The 23,746-nt window shown below is 56.0% G+C and overlaps 1 protein-coding gene across 1 annotated transcript in view; it reads right to left on the bottom strand.

Moving 5' to 3' along the window:
- The window catches only part of CARM1 (coactivator associated arginine methyltransferase 1), a 48,121-nt gene extending 25,189 nt beyond the window's left edge, over nucleotides 1-22,932 (bottom strand). Inside the window, exons 1-2 of the mRNA XM_067560555.1 lie at nucleotides 22,766-22,932; nucleotides 6,548-6,673 (exon numbers count right to left, since the gene is read on the bottom strand). Coding sequence (XP_067416656.1) covers nucleotides 6,548-6,673; nucleotides 22,766-22,913 — 274 coding nt within the window. The 5' untranslated portion in view covers nucleotides 22,914-22,932. The remainder of the gene's footprint in view (nucleotides 1-6,547; nucleotides 6,674-22,765) is intronic.
- Nucleotides 22,933-23,746: the final 814 nt, after the last annotated feature.

Consider the following 23,746-nt stretch of genomic DNA (forward strand, 5'->3'; position numbering starts at 1 on the left):
AAGCCGCAGGGATGTGTTGAGGGATGCGGTTACAGGAGCCAGCTAGCCACAGGTACAGAAGGAGGCCACCAGGCCAGGGACAGGGGCAAGGAATAGCACAGGGCAGGGCAGAATCACAGAAATGTGGGGCTGGAAGAGACCTCAAGAGGTCACCAACTCCAGCCCCCTGCACCGAGGCAGGAGCAAGTCAACCTAGACCAGCCCTGACAGGGGTTTGTCCAGTCTGGTCTTTGCAGCCTCCAGTGACGGGGATCCTCCAGCCCCTTGGAAAGCGCTGGGACAGGTGAGCTGCCCTGAAGGTTAGGAAGCTCTCCCCAATGTCTAAGCAAAATCCCCCTTGCTGCAAACTAAGCCGATTCTTTCGTGTCCTACCTCCAGTGGCCGTGGAGAACACTTGATCCCTGTCGGGTTTATAACGCATTGGCAGACTTATTAGGGTGCCCCCCACCCACAGTCTGCTTTTCTCAAAACTAAACAAGCCCCGGGTTTTCTAACCTTCCCTCCTACGTCAGGTTTTCTAAACCTTTGAGCATTTTTGTTGCTGTCCTCTGGACCCTCCAGTTTGTCCACAACTTTCCTAAAGTGTGGTGTCCAGAACTCGACACAAGACTCCAGCTGGGGCCTGAGCAATAGTGCAGGACACCCTGTGTCCCATGTCTTACATCCAACACTCCTTAACACACCCCAGAATATTCACCTTTCTGGCGACTCTCGCATTGTTGACTCATTCAATTCACTATAACCCCAGACCCTCTGCAGCAGTACCACCACCTCGCCTCTTATTCCACGGTTGTTGCTGTGCATTTGATTTTTCCTTCCTAAATGACTGTGCACTCGTCTTAATTGAATTTTGTCGTGTTGATTTCAGACCAACATTCTAAATTGTCAAGGTCAAATTCTAATCCAGTCCTTCACAGCGCTAGCAGAGTGCCTCCCAGCTTGATGTCTTCTGCACATGGTATAAGTGTGCTCTCCACTGCATTATCCAAGTCTTTAATGAAAATATTGACTGGTGCCAGACCCAGGACTGACCCTAGCGGGATTTCTCTAGATACGCCCTCCCAGTTTGACAATGAGTCATTGATTGATAGCTACTCTGAGTATGGTCTTTCAACCAGTTGTACAACCACCTCATAGTAATTTCATCTGGACCACCTTTCCCTAGTTTGCTTTTCTTCTTCTTTTGTGTGACTAGGTAGCAAGGATTACAAATGTATATCCAGGTTCGACAGCCAGCATGTTGCCGCAGCGGTGAGCCGGTGAATGTCCCAGCGACAGGGACACTCAGATACGACGTGCTCCATCGTGTGTGACTGGTGACCACAGTAGCATACAGGTGTTCGCCTCATTTTCCACTTCAAGAAGGTTTGTCCACGTCTCCCATGAGATAGCCTGGTGCGATTCAATGGGTTACAGTCTTTCCAACTGGAATCAAAACCTGGTGGGTCCTTGTTTGTCTTTAGCAGTCAAAACGCTCCATGTGGCTCTCCATTAAGCTTCAGCAGTGAAGTTGAGTGTAAGGGTCTTCATGCGATTCCACAGAGGGTTGCAGGATTTTAATCTCTCTTTGGTGGGTTCTGCGGGTCATCGTGCAAGGGGATCCTCGTGTTTGCACTGACATGTTAGGAAAGCGTGATGTCTGGACAGCTCTTTTAATCCATGGGGGCTGGATGTGTGAGACCAGGAGCCAGTCGAGTAGGGTCGATTTGAACGTCCTGATGCTATGGGCATGGCATTATTGAGCTGAGTACCAAGCAGTTCAGTGTGACTGCTGCGAGACCACCCTGGCGCACAGCATTCAGCTGCTGAGTCCACCAAGGCAACCGCTGCGGTTCAGAGCCCCAGGATGGTCTGGCGTGACATGAGACCTGACCTTATCGCTGGTGCTCGAGGTGTTGTCGGAGGGTCAAACTCCAGCCAGTGTAACACCAAGATACTTTGGGTTAGTCTCACGGCTGACACGCTCCACGCAGAACAGTGCATCCAGTTTAGGACTGGCCATTTTATTGTTCAGGTCACCATGGTTTTGTTCAGGCGAGGCCTACATTTCCAGCATTGGAAATCATCAGCTGTTACGTTAAGATCTCCTACCATCGGCTGACCCTAACCCGAGGCTTGTGTGCTGAGCAGCTAGGGCAATGTCATCCGTACACACACAATTTCCTCACTCCATCGTGGATATAGCCACGGTGTACATGTTAAAAAGCCTCGGGGCCAGGATGGAGCCCTGAGGGATGCCTGAGTTAAGGGTTCTTGGTCTGCTGAGCTGACCAGTAAGGTGCCCCTTACAGTGGCGGTCCCCGCTCATGGCCGCCAAGAGACGGCTCATTCACTGGCAGTGGAGGACGCAGGAGATCTTGGAGGAGGCCCCGTCTCCAGAAAGTGTTGTCTGCAGAGGGCAAATCAACAAGGGCAATCCCTGTCTTCAGCTTACGCTGGAATCCTGCCTCCACGTGGTCGGCGAGTGAAGCTACCTGGTCACAGCAGTTCCTCTTCAGGTAGGATCCTGTCAGCTCGGCTGGGAGGATGTTGTTGATGACAGAGACAGACAGCGAAGCTGCGCCCGTCCCCTGAGCTTGCTGGTGGTGCAGAGGAGAGAGATGGGGCGGTAGTTGGCCGCACCTCGGGGGTTTCCCCAGCTTCGGCAGGGCAACCGCAGCTGTCTGTCACCAGCTTGTTGGCGCTTCTCCAATTCTACGCACGGCAGTAAAAAGCACCGCCAGCCATTCTCGTCCCGTCTGCCCAGGTTCTTCGAAACTCTGGAGGAATGCCATCACCCTGGCAGCTTTTCCAGCAGCACAGCATTGATCTCGACAGAGTATGGAGAGTGGAGATGCCTCTGGACACTGGTGATGGTTTCTGCAGAATTCCCACTGGACCTCCTGGCAGGTGATCGTCCCTGTGGGTGTCTTGCTGTTAGAAAGAAGCGAGGCGACAGCATGTGCGGTCACCTTTGCTAGGCGTCGCGTTACTGGCTAGGATTCTCCAAGTTGCCGCAGAAGAACCCACGCCTTGTGGCTCGACGGGCTGAAATGAAGGCTTTCACGAGTCTCTTTCCACCTTTCCAGGTGCGCTGAACTCAAGGCCTGAAGCCGCACAGTGGCTTTACCTGGGTCACCGCTCCTCTCCTATTCCCGCAGGAGGGACTCGGATTCTTTTGTCCACACATGGGATGCACTTCTTCAGTTGATTTTACAATGCTTGCAAAATGGCCGAAGTTTCTAGGTCCTGGTTCGAGCTGTGGGATCCGAGTGAAGTGTAGGCGGAAGTGAAGTGAAGTGAAGTGAAGTCAGCCCTGTGGAAGTTCCAACACGGCTTTGGCACCAACTGCAAGAGACCCTTCCAGGCAGATCTGGAGGATAATTGGGCAATACCGGCTATGCGGGAAGTGACTCAGGATGGTTCTGCTTGTGGCCAGCGAGCTGCCTGCACTGCTACAGGTCACAAAACACAGGTCAGGGTTGTGATCCTTGTCCACCTCGCAGACCGAAAAGATCCGGATTGCTTCAGATCATAAGAGCAGGTGGAGGTTTTCGAGGGAGGCCCATTCTGTGATCTGGTCCCTGGCTATGTCGTTTGAACGCTATCCCCAGTCTTTGTGATGGATGCTGAAGTCGCCTATGGAAGTGGCCAGATGAGGAAGAGAAGGGGAGATGGGATCAGACTACATGAAGGCAGGTGGCTTGTACATGTTCACTATAATGAAGTCTCTGATTCGAACCATGCTGATCTCTCTTCCGCCGGTTGATGATTCTTCCAAAACTTCCACATCTTCGAACCCGTCCCGCGTGCATGCTGCTAGCCCAGGTTTGGATGGTTGACAGCAGCGATTTTCCATAGATTTTACGTCTAGCAGCTGTGTCTTCTTTCGCGTGTGTTTCTTGGAGGGCCACGATGTCAGTGTGAGGTCTTCGAGGGTCCTGGAGAGAATCTGCTTCTTCTTTGGACATCCCTTCTACATGAAGTCGGGATATTTGGAGGACTGGCACAAGTGTTCTTTTTTGGTCCTGAAAAGGACGGTTCGAGGAGCTATAGTCGTTGCTACGTTCTCTGGGAGGTCGGTAATGCCACATCCAACGGCCACTTGACATCGGTATGCTAGTGAACTTGCACGAAGCACGGGGAACACCAACACGTAACAGCAGCGCCTCTTGCTTATGAGAACTTCACATGGGACCGTGCCAAAAGCAAGATATAGCCCGTCTACTGCTCCCCCCCCACTCCACTAACGCACTCAAGGGGGGAAATTGGTTGGTCTGGCACCATTTGTTCTCGACAAAGCCGTGCTGGCTATTCCTTCTCACCCTATTATTCTCTAGGTGCTCACAAACGGATCATTTATTCCAGCTTTATCTTGCCGGCTATTGGAGCTAGGCTGACTGCTCTAGAGTCCCCGGGTCCCCTTTTTAAAGAGAGGTACCAAGTTTGCCCTTCCCAGTCCTCTGGGACCCCACCCGTCCTCTAGTTCCCAAAGACAGTGGCTAACGGTTCCGAGAGTGCTTCAGCTAATTCCTTCCATACCCTAGGATGGATTTGATCAGGCCCTGCCGACTTGAATACAGCTGGCTGACCTCAGTATTTTTTACCTGCTCCTTCCCTATGGTTGTTAATATTCACTGTGGTGAGAACCGGGTCGCTAGTCACCTTTTTGGTGAAGTCTGAAGCAAAGTTAAACACTTCAGCCTCCTTGACGTCATCAGTTCTTAGTTCTCCTTCCCCACTAAGTGCTGGCCCTGTTCTTCCCGGTGTCTCTCTTGCACCTCATGTATTTAAAGAACCTTTGTATTGCACCCCTGCTTCATGATCTGAAGCAACCCACATCTTGTACTGCCTTTTGTGTCCGTTGCGAGGTGTAACGCGTGTGTCAGAGCCTCTGATGTTGTCGCTACCTGGCTTGTGGGTTTTTGTGCAGCTCCTTCGCAAGACGTCCGTGTTTCCACTTCCAGCTCCTGGAGTCGCATAAAGTCTGGCTTTTGAAGTCCACTGTCCTTATTCTACAGCTCTTACTCCAGCCTCTCTTAGGCTCATGAAACCCCCATTTCATGATCATTTCCACCCAAATTACCTTCCACCGTCAGATTTGCTACCAATTCCTCCCCGGGGGTCAGAATCACATCTAAAATGGCCGTTCCCCGAGTCTCTTCCTCCACTGTCTGAAACAAAGAGCTGTCCCCAAGACATTCCAAGAACGTATCGGAAAGGCTCTGTTTCACCGTATCCCTTTTCCAACAGGTGTCCGGGCAGTTCAAGTCCTCCTATTTGTCACCCCTTTCGAGCTTTACCCAGAGACTCGTGTGAGATCTAGTCAGAGGGTCTCACTGGCATCAGTGGCAGCTGGGAAAGGAGGAAAGCACGTTTGGGTTTTATGCCCCGAAATCAGGTGACTGAAGGAGTCAGGAGGGCCTAGGACAGATGTTGAGGACAAAGACAGGGCGAGAGGCAGGCTAGCAGGAGATGGGAATGTTTCCAAGAATCCTGGCAAGGCCAGAGACGGGGCACGGTCAGTGGATGCGCCCAGGGCCTCGAGGGAAGATTAACACAAGGCCACCAGAACGCTGGGCCTGAGAAAGCCATGCACCTGTGCTGCTGAACAGATCCCCCCAAGACTCTGTCTTGGGCAGTGGCAGGATGGACTGGAGGCAGAGAGTGGAACGCACAAGGAGGGACTGGGGAGAAAACCAGGATAAAACCAGAAGAGGCATCAGCACCGCTAGGGGCGGAGGCCGAGCAGCAGCTCAGGATGGGGGTGCTGCGGGTCCAGACTCCAGTGTAACTGCAGAGCCGTGGGGTGTGTGCCAGGGCGGGAAGGGCCAGGGCACTGCCAGCCAGGACTGCGATGCCTGGGCAGAACCACAGTGGGGAAGTGGTTTTGAAAGACCACCAACCAGGTGAGGGGAGCAGGCCCAGCTGGCCCCCCACACAGCCCTGCAGGGAGGAGTGGGGACTCCCAGACAGTCCAGCTGTGTGTGGGGGCGGGAAGGGTCCTATAAAGCAGCAGCACAGGAGCTGGTTGGGCTGGGGGGAGGAATGGGAGAAGAGATCCAGCACCCAAGGGGTTAACAGGTTACATGGAGGGAGGAGGAAGGACTTGATTAGGCTAATGAGGGGATGTGGGTACAGGATCCCATGGATTCTGGTCAGTGCTGTCCCGGACAGCAGCCAGACGGGGTCACGGTTGCACGAGGGGCATTTCCTTATCATTCAGGGACAGCCACTATTGAGAAGGGGGAAGAGAACAGCCCCGTCAGACCCCCCCACTAGTCTAGCCCGACCGGGGCTGGTTCGGTCCCTTTAGCCACCTCTCCAGGGCCTGGTCCAGTTGGCTAAGCTCCTAGGGCAGGACCTGGATTACTGAGGGCCTGAGAAGGGCCTAGCAGGTTGGTCGGGTCCTAGAGCCAGGAGTCTGGCAAGTCACCTTGGGGGAAGGAGTCTGCCCTGGGACAGAGACTGATGGGACAGCAGGAGCGTCTCCACTGGGCACCACCAAGGGGTGCAAAGCAGCCAACCCCCCAAGCCCAGCAGCAAGCACAAGGAAGGGGGCACGTACCAGTCGGCGTCGCGAACTGTATGAGGACACTGTTACACCCCAGCGTGATGATGAAGGACTGTTTGCCGACGCGGCTGCATTCTGTCTCCCTGGACACGGAACATTTAAACACGCACACGTCTTCCTCTGGGGAAGGGAGAGAAGAGAAATGAAGGGTTAGTGTCACAGGAGGGGGTCAGGGGACACGCGTCCCAAGACAGCCCGGGTGCCATCTTTCAGCCCCAGAGGTGGCCGCCCTCCAGTGGTGGGCAGAGCAAGGCTGGCACAAGGGATGACGCGCTGCACGGACAGGGTGGTACAAGGCCTGGCAGAGCTGGGACAAGCCCCCTCAGCAAGGGGGGATCCCAGAGATCGCCGGCTTTCCCATCCCACCACTGATCCTCTCTCGCTTGAATTCCCCACCTGAGCTCCAAGGAGGAGTTAGCAACCATGGTCTGGAGATGCATCAGAGCAAGAAGCCAACGTGTAGATCGTCCCAAAGCGCCGGATCCCACCCCCCAGCGGGACAGCTCTGACTTCAGAAACGTTAGCTCCTGAAATACCCGGCGGGACAGGTCGTTACCGCAGGGTTCTTTGGCACAGCCTACAGGGGCTTCCAGGACGCCGAACTCCCCCGCACAGGGATCAAAGAGGCGGCTGAGCCAGCAGGCGCGGCGTGCTTTGGGATCAGCAGGGCAGGGCAGGGCACGCAGCCGAAGAGTCGTATTTGAGAGATGCTGAGCAGTACCAGACGAAAAGGAGCCGCACCCCTCACCCGCCTAGACTCATCCCTAGAGCCGCGTGGCGGGGAGGGAAGAAGGGATCTGCTTCGCCTGCCGCTTCCAGTCAACTCTACGGTCTGTCATCCACGGAGCCGCCGCTGCTGATCCGCGCCGCCCCCCAACTCCTGACAAACAGCCCTCCTCCGCTTCCAGACCCAGCAGCTACCCGCCTCGCCTCATCTGGGGCCCTGCCCCCTGGCTGCCATCCACCTCGCCTTCTCCAAGGCGGCTCTCGCTGCTCATCGCCAAGGCCGGGACTTCAAAGCCACTTGGTTGCCTTCCCCTCTCCCCTGGCGGACCCAGCCGCCCTCGCTGGGCACTCCCTGCCCCCCTCCTCGTTACCAGCGCCAGCCGCACATGCTGACAGCTCTCGCTGGCTCTCACCCCTGCTCCCTCTTCCCTACAAGCCGGAGCGAGCTCCTGCTGCAATGCTAGGGAGACGGCAGCCAATTAGCAACGGCTTGACAGGCAGCGACCTCCTGTGCATGTCACATGGCCGGCTCTCTCAGACTGGAAGGTCCCAGGGGCAGGGGCAGGGGGGTTGCACGCACACGTAGCACAACAGGGCCACACTCGATTGGGTGCGGTCATTTGAAGTCTTGATTACTGCAGTCTCCGGCGCATACAATGCCGTCTGGATGCGACTGTCACAGCGCATCCTCCGTGGGCTGGGAATCCCAACCCCAAGGCCTCGACAGAATCTAGCTGGAGCCCTTCGGCTTTCTCTCACGCCCCCCGCCCGCCGTGGGAAGCGTTTCCTGTCGGGGGACGGGCGCCAACGCTGGCTGAGCGAGAACAGGCGTGGCTGTGCCGAAGGCAGGACGGTCTGGGACGCGCCCGACTCCAGTGAGCAACCAGGCCGACACACCCAGATTCCACCAGGAGAGGTCGATTCTGCACTTCCCGACTGCAGGGGCAGGAGCTCCAAGGAGACAATTAACGCCGACAGGTTGGGCCACGCCTGTCGCTCGCTGGTGACCCCGTGTCCCGCAGACGCGGCCAGCCTCGTGCTATGTACGGGAGCTGGCTGCAATGCTGCGTGTGCCTGCAGCCCAAGGGTCGCAGAGACGTCCTCCGCTCGTCTCAGCTGCGGCAGGAGGGACCGGCTCTGGGGGGCGGGACAGACCCAGGGGAGGATTGGGACATACAGCCGAGAGCTGCACTGTAGCAGTGGGATGCAAGGGGGCTTGAACAACATGATAACGGCGTCGTGCGTAGCAGGGGCTGTGCAAACGGCCTTCCCAGCTCTGCCAGCGCCCCTTGGTCCCGGCCTGCAGCTCCTGCTAGCACAGCCCCGGGCTCAATCTCCTGCTGTTTCAGTTGGGTCCCCTCTTCTCTCCTGAGCACAGACGTCCACTTGAGTTTATTCGGTGACTTGGGCCCAAGTCCCTCAGTAAAGAGGCTGAGACCCCCCGACTCATTTTGCTTGTGAGCCAACTCTGATCTGAACACAGCTTGCTAAAGGGGTTTCTTCACCCGCTTCTCCCCTTTATCCTCCCCGGGACAAACACCAGCTCAGGGATTGTTCTACTTTCGCTGGCTATCGCGGTCCTTTCATGGACCCCCCCCAAGATTTTGGCACCTGCAGCCCATCTGTGAGTGAGGAGCCCCTGTAAAATGGCGTTGGGCAAACACAAAAAGACAAGTATTTGTGCTGGGCATTACCCTGCCGGGCGCTTCCCATTGGAACAGAAAGGCAGCAGCAGCAAGACGCCCCCCTCCCCACAGAGGTTCATCCCGAGGCAGGCTGGGGAGGGGGGACTGACCTGAGCCGGCCGCCAGCCCCCGCCATGCGGCAGACAGGGTTTACAGGCCCAGTTTGCTGGGAAGCCGCGTCCCATGCACGGTGTGCAGCTGGGCCAGTTCTACCAGCCCTTCGCAGGCGGTGCCATGTATTGGCATGGAACAAACAGGGCCAGACCCCTTCTGCTGCTCGGAGCCCCAAGGGGCTTCATCCAATTACGGCGGGATTAATGGACGTCGCGGGGGGGAGGGGGAGAACTCGTTAGCTCACAGGAGACTGAGCCGTGGGGCCTCACGTGTTATCAGCACACGCAGCATCAGCGATCAGCCCAGCTCCAGCCAGGCTGCGCGTGCAGATCGCTCAGCCGGACAAGGGCGTTGGCTGGCGTTCATCTGTGCCAGAGCCAAGCCAACGCCGCCGGCGTGCTCTCCCCACCCAAGGCTTCGCAGGCCCAGAGGCCAAGGGGGAGCTGGACAGGAGGGCTCCCAAACCCCGAAGCTGGAGTGCCGCAGTGCATGATGGGAGTTGTAGTCCTCTACAGCTCTCTGAACAGCCGGGTGGGGAAAGGGAGTGTTTCTCTTTGGGGAGGGTTGGAGGCTCAGAATGCAGAGTCGCAGGCCAAGACCCTGGTGAACGGTGGGACTCGGGGACATTTTTCCCTTGGGCACATGCACGCCAAATCTGGATTTGACCAAAACTCCAGCCGTGAACCCTCTGTGCCACTTATCCCACCAGAGCCCAGGCAAACCCATTTCCCACCAGCCCTCTCAAACCCAAGGGGGAGAACTTCCGTCTCCCCTGACCCGCACTGCACGGGAACCCGAGATTTGGGGACATGGCAGATGACCCGCTGAGCGCGAGCTCCTAGCACGACACAGGGGCCGAAAAGGCTAATGCAACCCTGGGATGCACAAACAGGAATCTGGAGCAGGAGCAGAGAGGTTACCAGCAGTCGCACCAGTCCCAAGCACAGAGGTAAAATAACCTCTCTGAGCCCACGATCCCAGAAGGATGTTGTTAAACTGGAGACAGGTCAGAGAAGAGACAGAGGAACGATGAAAGGGTTAGAAAACCTGCCTGACGGAGAGAGACTCCAGGAACTCCGTGAACAAGAGACGGTGAAAGGGTGACCTGATCTCAGCCTTGGAACACCTACCTGGGGAACAAATATTTAACAACAGGATCTTCAGCCTAGAGACAAAAGTCTAACTTCCTCCCCTGGCTGGAAGCTGAAGCGAGACAAAATTCAGGCTGGCAAACCCTGGGCTAGTCTCACAACCACGCCCTGAAGTCAGGTCTCGCTAGCTTCTGTGACGAGACATTTCTGCTCATTCACATAACTGAGGCGGGAGCGCTGTCTAGTAGGCAGAGCCAGCCAGATGCGAGCCTTTAGCTGCAACCAGAAATCCATCGACGGGTAATAAAAAGTCCTCAGCTGTGGATTTTCCCCCCAGAGCTGCAGCTCCAGCTGCCTTTTGTAGTCTGGAAATTTAACACATCTCATTCCCACCCGCCTCTTCGCTGCAATAAGCCGATCGCCTCCGTAGAGCCGGCGTTCTAGCTCCCAGCTCTCCAGGTGTACAGAGAAAGATGTGGGCTGAGCACAGATCAGGCAGCCAGGTCTCCTGGAATCTATTTCCAGCTCTGCCATGGGGTCGGTGGGTCGTCCCAGGCAAGTCACGTTGGTCTAAGGAACATATGTGGCCCTCTGAGCCTTGGTCCCCACTGTATTGATCCTCCCAGCATCCCTGGGAGACCTGAGATCCTAACCCCCGGTTCCTGCACAGAGAGGACCTGGGGCTAAATCACTTGCCAAGGTCACAGAGCACCTAGCTCATGTCCCACAATTCACAAGCTAGTGCTCTAACCACTGCACCATCCTCTCTCTCCACCCCCTATTTCCCAGTCCATGGAATGGGGCTGGTGCTGCCCTGGCTGCCTGCAGAGGACTGGACACCCGCAGCTGGGACGATGGAAAAGGCTGTGTGTGGAATTAATCCCTGCACACGCTGCATCTTCTCACAGCTGGCTCCCGCAATCAAAGATTTGCACATTTTACTTTCAGGGCAAGCAGCAGCAGCAGCAGCTTTCGGTCGGGTTGAAATACAGACACCAGAAAGCCCATCACGTCAGTCAGAGATTTGACAGGGACAGCGCCCAGAGACTCCGCGGCTGGGCAGTAACAGAAAACCTTACGACAGAGGCGTCCCGCGAAGGGGGCAGCGAGGCTCCATCTCTTCACACCCACGCACTCCCCGAGGGAGTCGCTGCATCAGACCAGGTGGGAAATGTCCGGAGCCACCAGAAGTGTCACTGGTAGTGACAGGGAAACTGACACGGCCTCAATCAAGTCTCCTCAGCGTGGCGGGACGGTTCTCCAGAAAGCGATCGAGTTGAGACGGAAACAAAGGGGCCACAGACACTGGCCCGTCACCCACTCTAGGGATGGGCCAAGAGATTTCAGATCCCCAGAGCCAGCTACTCAGATCGAGGGTCTCCCTCTAACAGCAATCCACCCCTTCCCTCATCCAACCTGGAATCTGCTCTGTTTCTGTGACCCACCTTTCCCTACAGCTCAGAGGGTGACTCAGCAGCAAAAGCATCCTCAGGAAGGGCCAGGGGGACGCTCTTGAGAACCTCGATTAACCTCAAACACGCTTCCTTCGCGGCCCACAGAAATGTGGATTCCTGGTCATGGGTTGCAGCAGCTGGGCTCTGCTTCTTCAGCCACCATCTCTGCGCCGTTCATTCATGGGCCCGCGACTCAGCCAGGATTTCTGCTTATAGCCAAAGTAAACCCTTTCCATCCCAAGCCTCCAGCCGGAGATCTACTGAGGGGCGGGGAGGGAAGCGAGCAGTGGAGGTAGGGTTGGACTTTTGCAAACAGCCCTGGCAAAGTCAGCTGACAAGGTCAGATCAGGAAAGTTGACAGCAGCTTCTGACATCTTATACTGAAAGCAAAAACCAGCAGAGGGGGGGACTGGCCCCGTGACCCGCACGTGGAGGAGAGCAAAGCGGCAGTCAGCCGCAGCCTAGGGGCTCCAGTGTCTCATCTCCCCAGCCCGCTGCGCCGGGAGGACTGGGTTACAGGACAAAGGACACGCCAGTCCTGGAGCAATCAGTGGCACAAAAGCAGGGAGGAGATAAGGAAGTTTCATTTGGTGTCTGGGCTGTGGATTTCATCTCCCTGGGGATGGGGGGGGTCCCCCTTTGCTGCCCGCAGCCCCCCACCACTCTGACCTGCCCAGAGCACGATACCATTCAGTTCTCCTCCTAGGGAGTTAGCTACCACTTGGATTTCCGGGGGGAGGGGGCACGAGTCTGATAGCGGCTTGGCATCTCAACAGAGGCGCAACCTGGCCAACAGCCGGGGAGAACAAACTCCCCTCATCTGTCCATCTGGGGCAGGACAGAGACGCACTGAGGGCTCCCCGGCTGCCTCCTAACCCCCTTCACTGAGTTACTCGAATGTTTGTAGCAGGGCAGCACGGCAGCTTAAGCGAACAACAAGGAGGCCAGTTCCTGGTGGCTTCAAGTGCAAAGTGTGTGAAGAAACGAAGTAGCCAGTCACCCGTTGCCGTAAGGAACCGCGCACAGATTCAGTCCTTTCTATGGCGTCCAGACCCAACTTTTCCTCTTAAACTCGTGATGTTGCAAACTAAGTGGCAATGAATCTGACGCTCGTGAGATGCTCCAACTCCCCTCAGGGGGGAACTTGACTCTGATGTATCCTGCACTTCCATCACCTCGATCTGTGCCTCCAAGTCAGCAGAGACGTAGCAGGCAGAGAAGGGGGAAATTGCGCCAACAATCTGAGTATCACAGTTGCAGAGATCTCCTGAGCGGGGTGTGCTGCCTGCTACAAAGGGATCTAAGCCATGAGGAAGAAGCAAAGAGTCTGCGGTGCAGAAATCAGTGGTTGCTAATTCAGGGAAGGGCTACGTAAGGTCAGGGCTCAGCAGGCGAAAACAGCCTGAGAGAGAATTAAAACAATGGAGTCCAAACAGATTTGCCTCCGGAAGGCACAAGAAGCCATCCCGGGACAATGACTGGCAGTCTGCATGTGCTGGGACTGTGGGTTGCCCCGACGAAGGGAAAACCCAAAGCACGGGAGCTTCTTGAAAGGAACGGTTCCAGCCCAAAGCACAGCGCTGCCACACAAGGTGCTGCTTTTGAAAGCTATTACATGCAAATTTCTCCCATCCATGTTAATCAGCCTGTCAAGCTGGGCCCCTAGCTTCTTTGTGAGCAATAAAAGGGACGGCAGATGTCCTCTGGGCTTCCACACAGGCTGAAAGAACAGAAAGGCTGGCGAATAATTTACAGAGAGGCTAACGCCAGCGACTGTATTTATGTGCTGGGGGGCCTTGGCCCTCCTACCCGCCATTACACAAAGGCTTTGCTGCCAACCAGTGCTCAGGGGAGTTTATTCCTCCTTTGAATGTTTAAGAAACAGCCCGGCTCACCTCACTGGCCAGGCCGGCAACCCTCTGTAGAGAGCTCCCCTAGCCAGGGCTGGGAAGGCAACATTAGCCAGGCTTCAAAGCCTCTACCGGATTGGAAACCAGCAGGAAGGCCAGGCCGGTTCAGAACAGCAGTCGCTGAACGGTCTGGACCTTTGTACATTTTCCTCTACAGGGGCTGGGCCTGGAGGTCACTTTTCAGAACCATTTATTGCTGTCCCTGGTGCAGAGAAGGCGAAATTATCTGAAATGGCAACAGCCACATGTGCAAAGAGGGATTCAAATCCACCCTGGGCCCACCAAGGCTCGGTTCGACAAACGCCCCAGGGGAGCAAGGGGCGGTGGAGAGGCAGACAGACTGGTGGAGGAGCTAGCAGTGCCGGCGGAGCAGATGAGGGGGAAAGGGCAGAATTAGGAAGGGCCAATAGGAAGGAGCGATGCGGCCTAGCAGTCCAATCACAGCACTGGGACTTAGGGTGTCCCGGAGCCAACACTGATTGTGGGTAAGTGACTGCATCTGTGCCTCAGTTTCCCCTCTGTATAAAGAGGACAATGACACTGACCCTCCCCACTCAGGGGATGAAGCAGGTAGCGTCTGCAGAGCCGTTTGAAGAGCCAGTAAAATTTGTGTAGATCTCAAAGTACTTTACAAACAGCAAGTAATTAAGCCTTACAGCCCCCTTTAAAGGGTGTTTTTCACCCCATTTTGCAGATGGGGAAACTGAGGCACAAAGGGAGGCAGCAATGGAAGTCCCTGAATGTTGAGGCACCAGTGCTTTACCCACCAGACAAGGCTCCCTCAGAAAACATGGCAAAAACCGGGGCTCCGAGAGGCAGATCAGCTCCCCGATTTTACACACACACGGGCACAGTGGGATCTCCCTACTTCTCCCCTCCAGAGCTTCCTCGTGGATCCTTGCAGCCACTCTTACCGGCGCTCGCTAACACGCCAGCCCCGCTGGCGACGAGGTCAGCTCAGCTCCCTGGGGCGGCAGCACATTGCTAGTGTCCAATGCGGACTCCCGTCGGTTACTAAAGCAGCGCTAGACGGGGTGGCCAGGGACACAGCAGCAACGTGCCCCCTTCACAGCGACCGCTTCTCCACCCTATTCCAGCCCCACAGCGAGCGAGCCGTGGATCCAGCCCACCCCATCGCCAGGGCAACACACATCTGGGAAGAAAGCGCTTTGCCAAGTCTCTTAGGGCCCGGCTCGGCTCCTCCCGACCGAGACTCTGAAACCTGTTCAAAAAGAGCCGCTCAGCCCAAAGCCAGCCTCGGGCAAGACTCAGAGCGCCCACATCAGAGAGGGGAGCTTCACCTGACCACCCCACCTGTTAGCCAGTCCTGCAGGGACTTCGGTCCCCAACTGCAATCACAGCAACGCCAGCTGGGGGCTGGCAAACCTCAGAGGAAGCCCAGAACCACGGAGCAAGTGAGAGCAACCTCAAGGTGCCTGCCGCGTGCAGAAGGCATTCAGGCTAGAGAAGCCTCTCGGTCCACACCTGGGACGTCTTAGACTCATGCATCGTTCTTTTGCCGATGCAAACATTGAAGGATGCATGGCAGCAGCATAGACTCAACTGGCCGAGTCACCTTGGAGAGCAACGCTCGTTTAACACACACATTGAAACCTTCTCCCGGATGTTGCTTTTCCATCCAGCTCCCGGCGCTTTACAAGACGAATCAGGATGACGACTGTCCGGATGAGACAAGTACACAACAGGCTGGCCACAGCTCCGGTTAGCAGGGGGCCAGGATACCCCCCACTCTCACAGAACGCACCCCGGAAAAAACAGAATTCAAGTGATGCGTCCAGAGCAGACCATTGTTTAGCTGCCCTTTGAACTGCACTAGGTTGCCTCTGAAGACACTGCACTGACAAAGCCTGCTTCCATCAGCTGAACCACAGAGGTCTGAGATGCAAGGAGACCTGCCGTACCTAATCCAGCCTCCAGCCAGCCCACGACTGTTCCCTCTAGTGCTCTCTCCGCTGGCCTGTCTGGGCTGAAGGGACACTGGCAGTTTAAGAAAAAGATCCTGCTCTATGTTAACACCTGAGATGCTTCATAAAAAAAAAAAAATCCAACTTAAATTGCTTCCTGGGAATAATTCAGGGAGCTCAAATGCCGTGGAAGGGAGGTGATAAGGGAGGGAACATGCTGCAGACTAAGCTAGTCACTTTCTCCCCAGGTAGAGGGAGAAGTTAAAGAGACATGACCAGAGCAAACACTGAGATTTTAAACCAGCCTACCTGTCCTTTTAAAGGATCAAAGCCCTTGGAGACTCCTGCTGAAAAGGGGCAGCGAGTGAGGTTCTGGAATAGACTTCGAAAGGGAGCAGGGGGGGCACCAAACCTAACTGGCTTCAGAACTGAGCTTGATAAGTGCATGGAGGGGATGGGACAGCCTGGTGTGGCAACTGACTGATCTTTGACTGCTGCTGGTAGAGATGCCAATGGCCTGTGAAGGGATGTTACATGGGGGGGTTCGGAGTTATTACAGAGAATTCTTTCTAGGCTGTCTGGCTGGTGAGTCTTGCCCACAAGCTCAGGGTTTAATTGATCACCATGGTTGGGAAGAATTATCCTCCAGGGCAGATTGGCAAAGGTTCTGGGGGGTTTTCACCTTCCTCTGCAGCATGGGGCACGGCTCACTTGCTGGTGGATTCTCTGCACCTTAAAGTCTTTAAACCATGATCTGAGGACTTCAGTAACTCAGTCACAGGTCAGGGTCTATCACAGGAGTGGGTGGGTGAGGTTCTGTGGCCTGCGCTGTGCAGGAGGTCAGACCAGACAATCATATTGGTCCCTTCTGATCTTTGAGTCTATGAGTCAATCTATCAGTGCTCAGCTCCACATCTGCAAGAAGGATAATGACACTTCCCTTCGACTGTGCTGCACGTCTGTAAAGTGACTCAGCCTTCTCTTGGATAAGCTGGATTCTGAGACCAGAAGGGATCACTGTGATCCTCGAGTGAGTCCGCGCTCCTGTAAAACACAGGCCAGAGAGCTTCCCCCCAAACTAGTTCCCAGCGCAGATCCCTTAGAAGAGCATCCAATCGTGATTTTAAAATGGTCAGTGCTGGAGAATCCACCACCAGCCTGGCTACATGGTTCCAATGGCTAATTACGCTCACATTAAAAAGTCAAACCTTATTTCCCATCTGAATTTGTCTAGCTTCAACTTCCAGCCAATGGATCGTGTGAGACCTGCGTCTGCTAGATCGAAGAGCCCATTGTCACATATTTGTTCCCCCTGTAGATACCCACAGACCGAGATCAAGTCACCTCTTTGCTTCTCTGTGTTAAACTAAATGAATTGAGCTGAGTCTCACTAGAATGAGAGATTGAGCTTCTCTGGTCTCAGGATGAGGAACACGAGGCAGAGGAGGGGACAGACATGCCCAGGCTAGAAAGGGAATCCCAGCCAGAATTAGACAGCAGGATTTCCTGAGTCCTAAACTTCTGTGCCTCAACCACTGGACCGCGCTTCTCTCTGGATTTCAGGAAGCGTCTGTTTCAACAGCACATCCCCCAGGCAATGGCAAAGAGGAAAGAACCAAGGTTCCTACTATGGGGGTTTTGAGGTTCTTTGGATCAGAAACAAAGTAGGCACATTACCGACCCGGAGATACGCTCCAGCCAGAGCTAGCAACCGGTTAGATCCAAGCACCTCGTGAGGAGAAAAGCCTGAAGTCGAAGCACACAAGTCCCTTCTCTGCGATCTTCCTTTAAACCATGAGGAGAACGCGCCCCACACATGCAAGCTGGGTCTTTCCTTCATTAAAGTGGGAAAAAACCATCCCCACAAAGAAGCAGTCACAAAAGCAGCAGCCAGGGTGCCCCAAGCCAGCCTGGCCAGAACAGCCTGTGAACACGTCACGCCAGGCCCGATGCACGCCGCGAGAGGGAAAGGGAGGATGGGGCAGGTAGCCTGGGTTCAATTCCCTGCGCTGACACAGACTCCCTCCTCAGTGACCTCGGGCAAGTCCCTGTCTCTGGGCCGCAGCTCCCATCCGTCCAATGGGGCGCAGCATTATCCTGCCACACAGGACGGCTATGAGGGAAGCTCCCACGCAGCACTTCTCAGCCACGGATCTTAAAGTGCTTTACAGAGGAGGCCAGGATCATCATCCCCATTTTACAGACGAGGAAACTAAGGCACAGATCAAAGACAGGACTTGCCCAAGGTTACCCAGCAGGCCAGTGGCCGAGGGAGGAACAGAACACAGGTCTCCCCAGACGCAGAGTGCCCTAGCCACTAGGCCAGACTACAATGATGGGCCACATAAGTGCCCCAGCTAGCTAGCGAAACTCCTGGGGGTTGGGTTCATGCCCCCCTATGTCTCGTACAATACCAGGCATGCTGCTGGCACTTAAATACGTGGGCGGCCGATTACAGGCCTGATCCGGCAACCCTCACTCATGCACCAACACTGGGAATGTCTCGTCTCCCTGCCTCATCACAAAAGAGCAAGAGGACATGCCAATACAATTAAAGGGCAGCACATTCAAAGCAAATGAAAGGAAATACTCTTTGGCCTGTGGAACTCACCGGCACATGATGCTGTTGAGGCCAAGAACTCAGCAAGATTCAGAGTGGATGTTTATCGAGATAGCAAGAATAGCCAGAGTGAAAATAGCAAATACAGTTGACGACTGTTTGCCTAGCGCCTGGACAATGCCCCCAGCACTACTGCACCACACATGATTCAGACAGCAATTACAAGAAGTTTTAGAAGGGATATAAAACCTCATGCATTAGGTCTTAAATCTCTGACTATCATGGATACGGATGAGCCCTTCACAGGGGCAGATTATCCCACATCTGTCTGTCGGGTTTTTGCACCTTCCCCTGAAGTGCTGGGTCTTTGGTCCCCATCAGACAGAATGCTGGGCTAGCTGAACCTCACTTCTGATCCCGTCTGGAGATTGTGTTCTTAAGACACAATAGCAAAAATCAACCTTCCCCCATCAGTGTAACGGGCAACGATCGGAGAGGGAAGGCCAGAAGTTTAGAAGATTTTAAGACTATTTTTAGGATTTTAAAAACCAAGCTTGGTTTGTGTGATTAAAGCAGCCCCATAACCTGCACCTGAAACCGACTACAAGCAAGACTTGAAATTGACTAGCTTACTGTCATTGCTTTGTTTCACTCAGATGAGACCAACAGCCTGAATGGTGACATTTAAGTAAGATTTTTTGGGGGTTATTATTGGGTTTAATCATTTCAGGCACTAGTAACAGATAAGGAAAGCTGTTTATAGAACAGATCAATTTTCACCTGATGCTGTCCCCCTAAAGCATATTAAGTAACAAAGAGGAAGAGAAATTAAATCTAGTGAGATCTGGCTGTGCTTGGGAATCCTGGTTTTAAAATAGATGTAGAGGCTGTGTGCTTTTGCTGTCTGACAGCTGTTTGCTATGGCACAGAATGCAGAGTACATAAAGTGTGTCTTTGGGAAAGGAAAGATTGCTGCATGAACTCTAAGGACAAAAAAAAAAAGCTCTGCTTTGAAAAACGAGCCCTAAGGAATTTCCATGTGCCCGAACAACCAACATGCTATTTATTCTGATTTCAATAATATTAAAAAGACGCTTATCCAAGGCCCTAAACATATAGTCAATACAATCAAATCCCAGCAGCATTGAATAAATCATTACAACAGGCACTTAGCCAGCTAGAGACCTAAAGAAACTCCTTGTCACCCCTCCATCATTACAGGACGCACACCCGCTCAGAAAGATGGCTTTCTGTAGGCTGCCCGGGAAGGCACCTAATTCAAGCTGGTTCAGCCAAAGGAAGATGATCAGGTTCCACCTAGATCTTTTCTGGGATGTAACATTGCAGCATCCCTTGTGGTGGGAGGTAGGGGGGTGCTAAGGCTGCAGATGACAGGTCACTCTTGTTACAAAGCACTGGGAGAGATTTCCAGCTGCTCAGAGCCGTGGCTGCATTAGCAAATCACAGGAAGAAAGGAAGCTCCCCAGCAATCTGAGGCAGGAATGTTCCTGGTTTAAGAAACTGTAAAACAAAAGCACAGTATGAGGTCTGCAATCACACAGACACCCGCACTAGTGAATGCTTGAAGATCAGCTGGCACCGGGCAGCCGATTATAGTGGGGCAGGACGTTGGACTGCTAAGAAATAAGCAAGAAGCCCCACACAGGAGAAATTGCCCCACCTCCCCGCCGCGCACACTGCACTGACATTGAGCATTAGGACAAAGTCGCATTTTCCATTACCTCGGCTCTTTCCACCATCACCTGCTTCCCCCATACCCGCTCCCCACCACAGTCCAAACGGCTGCACGGGATGTGTCCCAGATGTTGGTCTAAAGAACTCCACGTTTCTAGACATGTAATCAGACTCTCGCCAGCACGGAACTTTATACAGGACTACACCTCAGACGCTAGCATTCACAGCATCCTACAAGGACAGCAGGCTGATCAGCTGACCAAACAGCTCACCTACACTTTTGTCTTTCTTTTAACAGGCAAACTTGGAGCGATGGAGAGCTTAAAAACCGGCAGCGGGGCCCAGCGTTCGTGCGGAGGAAATCAATGCTGGAGAAATCGGTTGGATTGTGTCAGATTTACTCCACACAACCGCTCCGCTGGCCAAAGAGGATCAAACGCAGGAAGTAACAGAACATCTTGACATCTGACAAAAATCAGATCTCGGTCTTGGTGCTTTACTGCTGACTAAAAAGCGGTTTCAGACCCGTACTGAGAAAGGGATAACCTCCGATTTTAAAACAACATTTAAAACCAAATTTCCTTCGAGCACCCTGTGACTGTCACAACCGAGACGCTGCAGAGTCGGCTATTCACACGGGTCTCACTCAGACAATGAAAAGACCCTGGCCCCTTTCACTTACTCACACTGCAGCAGCATGTAGAGGCCTCAGCTGAGCTCGAGGCCCCAGCGTGCCACCAGCTGCACAATCACAAGAGATCGGCTGATTATAAGCTCTTCAGGGACCGAGGGGGATGCAGGCGAAAGAGACACTGACAAGTGAAGTGATTTGCCCGAGATCAGAGCCATGAACAGAACCAAGGTCTGAAGCCCCATGTCACCGGCCTAGCCGTTAGACCGCACTACCTCTGCCGCTGTCCAACCCTCCCAGACCAGCCCCAGGGTCCGGGCGGCAAGCGGTGCACAGGGAAGGCTTGCACTGAAAGTCTACATTATTATTTAACTAATGTTATCCTTGCTGCTGACAAACCCGGTCTCCCCATGTAAACTAAGCCCCGTTAGAAGATTGATGAAGTGCGTGGGATGTCACTCCGGCCCCGGAGCTCAGGAAAGGAGGATTGGATCCCAATGACTGCACGGGTTGGGTCTGCTTTGTGCCACGTAAACCAGTCCCTAACTCGGGGGAGGGATGCGGGGGTGTGGAGCACCATGGGGGTAGGCCTTGGGTACCCCCAGTTAGAACCAGTCTGTGCACTCATACCCACCCAGGGAGCGTTATGGTATCACAGCCTGTTGCAACCCATCCTCAGGGCTGGGAAGATTGCTGGGGGAGGAGAGCGAGCACCAGACTCCAGGAGAAAGAGCTGCCCCAGCAGCATAGCCCAGAACTCCAAGAACCGCAAGAGACTGGTGAAAAATGAAGCAGCAGCCAACGTCCCACCCAACACCCTGACAGCTCCCATCCAGCGTCCGCCTGGTCCTGGCGGTCTCCAAAGCCCTCAGCAGGGATGATCAGAGAAGGTGGGACTAGGGAGGGACGTGCACTGCCTCCCCGACTCCGCAGCGAGCACATCTTCTGCAGAGACAGACAACGCTCCACTCCAGGCCAGATCGGGCACCGAACTTAATCCAGGGACAGCCCATTCGCACTCCCCTGGAGCACTTGCCTTTAACCCCAGCAACCTGGCATGAAACCCCAGTTGCTGCTTTGGTGGCAAGGGAAATTCAACCAAAGCTCCACCCGTGACATCGATTCAAGAGGCCAGGCCACATGGCGGTCACTCTGCACCTCAGTCAGTGCCTCAGTGCCCCCTTCCCCGGCACAGCAGCTCCCAGGTGGCAGAGCGGAGACTGATGGCCTTCTAGAAAACCAAACTGCCCGCGTCAAACTGCAAGAGCCGGATTTCCAAGGAGATGCTGGGAAATGCGAAGGCCGCTCCACTGAAGGCAAAAGGGTTTGTTGGCCACCCCAGGCATGCCACGCTAGCCACAGTGGTGGCTTCACGAGGAAACGCAGCACGGCACAGGGGAGTTGTCTGCAGTGGCCCAAGAAGCTTTCCCTGCCCAGTGCAAACAGCCTGGAGTCGGGCGCCCATATAAAAGGAACAGACCCCCCCCGTCCCCCAGACCCCCCCCCCCAGAATCTACCCAGAAGTTACAGCTCTTGGCCCGCTTGCAAACACACACCCCTACGCACACCTCCCCCAAAGACTTTGCACCTTGCCTCCCTATGCCACCTTCAATCCTCCCCTCCTCACACACACACAAGGAAGAAGAGACTAAATGCTGCAAGATCCCAACAGAAGCAAGGGAGAGGCGAACACCCAACGACTTCCATCTGCCACCGCCAATCTGACCTCGCTTGAACTCTGGAGACGATCAGCCCAAGCCCCGGGAGGGCAGAGACCCGGGCGACAGAACTCGCTGGCACTGACCGAGGCTCGGTGCCTTCTACACCCGGTGCCGGATAACACGAGCCCGGCTTCCAGGGGAGACTCATCGGCCCGGCGGGTCCCGCAGCCCCACTGCCGGGAGCCCGGCCCAGCTCAGGGGCTGAAGGGCTACGCAGGGCAACAAGACCCTTAACGCGGGCCGGGCCTGGCCTCTTCTGTGCCCCAGGCTCGTCCTGACCCAAGCCTGTGTCCCGCCCCCAGGCCCCCCGCCTGCCCCAAGTGCCGGCCACCCCCTTACCCTTGCCCCACGCCTACATACACCATCCCCCCCACACGCACCCAGGCTCTTAGCTGAAGTCCCCGGCCATCCCCCGCCCCCGCCCCACAGACACCGACCCCACCCCCCACATACACCCCCCCAGACACCCCCCGCCCCCTCCTACATACACCCCCCTACAGCCCCCCCCCAGACACCGAGCCCCCCAACAGCCCCACTCCTACACAGACCCCGGCCCCCCACGGAGCCCCCCGCCCCACTCACCGCCCGGCTCTTCCCCAGGTCCCCGGCCCGGCCCGGCCCGGCCCGGCTCCCCCCGCCCGGCCGGCCCCCCGGCTCGGCTCGGCTCGGCTCCGCCCCGCCCCGCGCCGGCCCCACTCACGGCTGTAGAGCGCCAGGCCGGCGCTGTCGGGCCCCGTGCGCGCCTCGAGCCGCAGCGCCTGCTGCTCCTGGTGCCGCTGGATCTCGCCGTTGGCGTCCCCGATGGTGAGGAGCCGCACGCCGGGGAACACGGACACCGCCGCGGCCATCTTGGCTCCGCCCGCCCGGCCCGCCGGCGCCCGGCCACGCCCCCGGCGTCCCCCCGCGCGCACGGCCCCGCCCCCTCGGCGTCTCCCCGCGCGCGGCCCCGCCCCAGCGTCACCGCGTTCACGTTATTGGCCCCGCCCCCAGCGTCCCCCTGTACGTCATTGGCCCCGCCCCCTCAGTGTCTCCCCGGCCGGCCCCACGGGAGAGGCCAACCCCGACCCGGCCTCGTGGCCCCTCCCCCCCCGACGGGCGCAGCGCGCGGGGCGAGGGACACGGGGTGGGGGGAGCTGGGCGGCGCAGGCTCGAAGGGGCGGATGTTAGAGCGTCGTCGTTAGGCTCCCGAGTGAACAGCTGGATTGGGCGAGGTCCCGCGTGGGTGTGAGGGGGGCAGGGCTCAGCGGCTCTCGGGGTCCCCGGGGGGCGCGCGGGGCTGGACGCCAGGGTCCCTGTGGCTCCGGGCAGCGAATGGCGCCATGGGGGGGCTGGGGAATCCCTGCCCCTGGAGGGGCCGGACGCGCCCTGCCGTGGTCCTGTCCCAGCGCACGCTGGGCGGCCTCTCGCCGCTGGGACCAGGCCGGTTCAGCCCCTCGGAGCCCGGGCTCGAGGCTGCCAGCCCTGCCGCGGCACACACGGGGAAGGGCAAGAGAGAGAGAGAGAGAGCTGCTTGTAAAGAACTAAAGGTCGGGCTGTGGGGCCTGCCTTGTCCTGACCCTCGCCCCGCTGCATCCTGCGGCAGACGGTGTAAAAGCCCCGCTGCCTTCTGTCCCGCCTGAACAAAAAGAGGATCACCACCGACTGCTAGCACTACAGGGCTTGTGACACCCAGCCCCGCAGC

This window comes from Emydura macquarii, unplaced genomic scaffold (assembly GCF_026122565.2).
Source record: "Emydura macquarii macquarii isolate MOO-44397 ecotype Brisbane River unplaced genomic scaffold, CSIRO-AGI_Emac_v2 contig_2292, whole genome shotgun sequence".
Classification (NCBI taxonomy): Eukaryota; Metazoa; Chordata; order Testudines; family Chelidae; genus Emydura; species Emydura macquarii.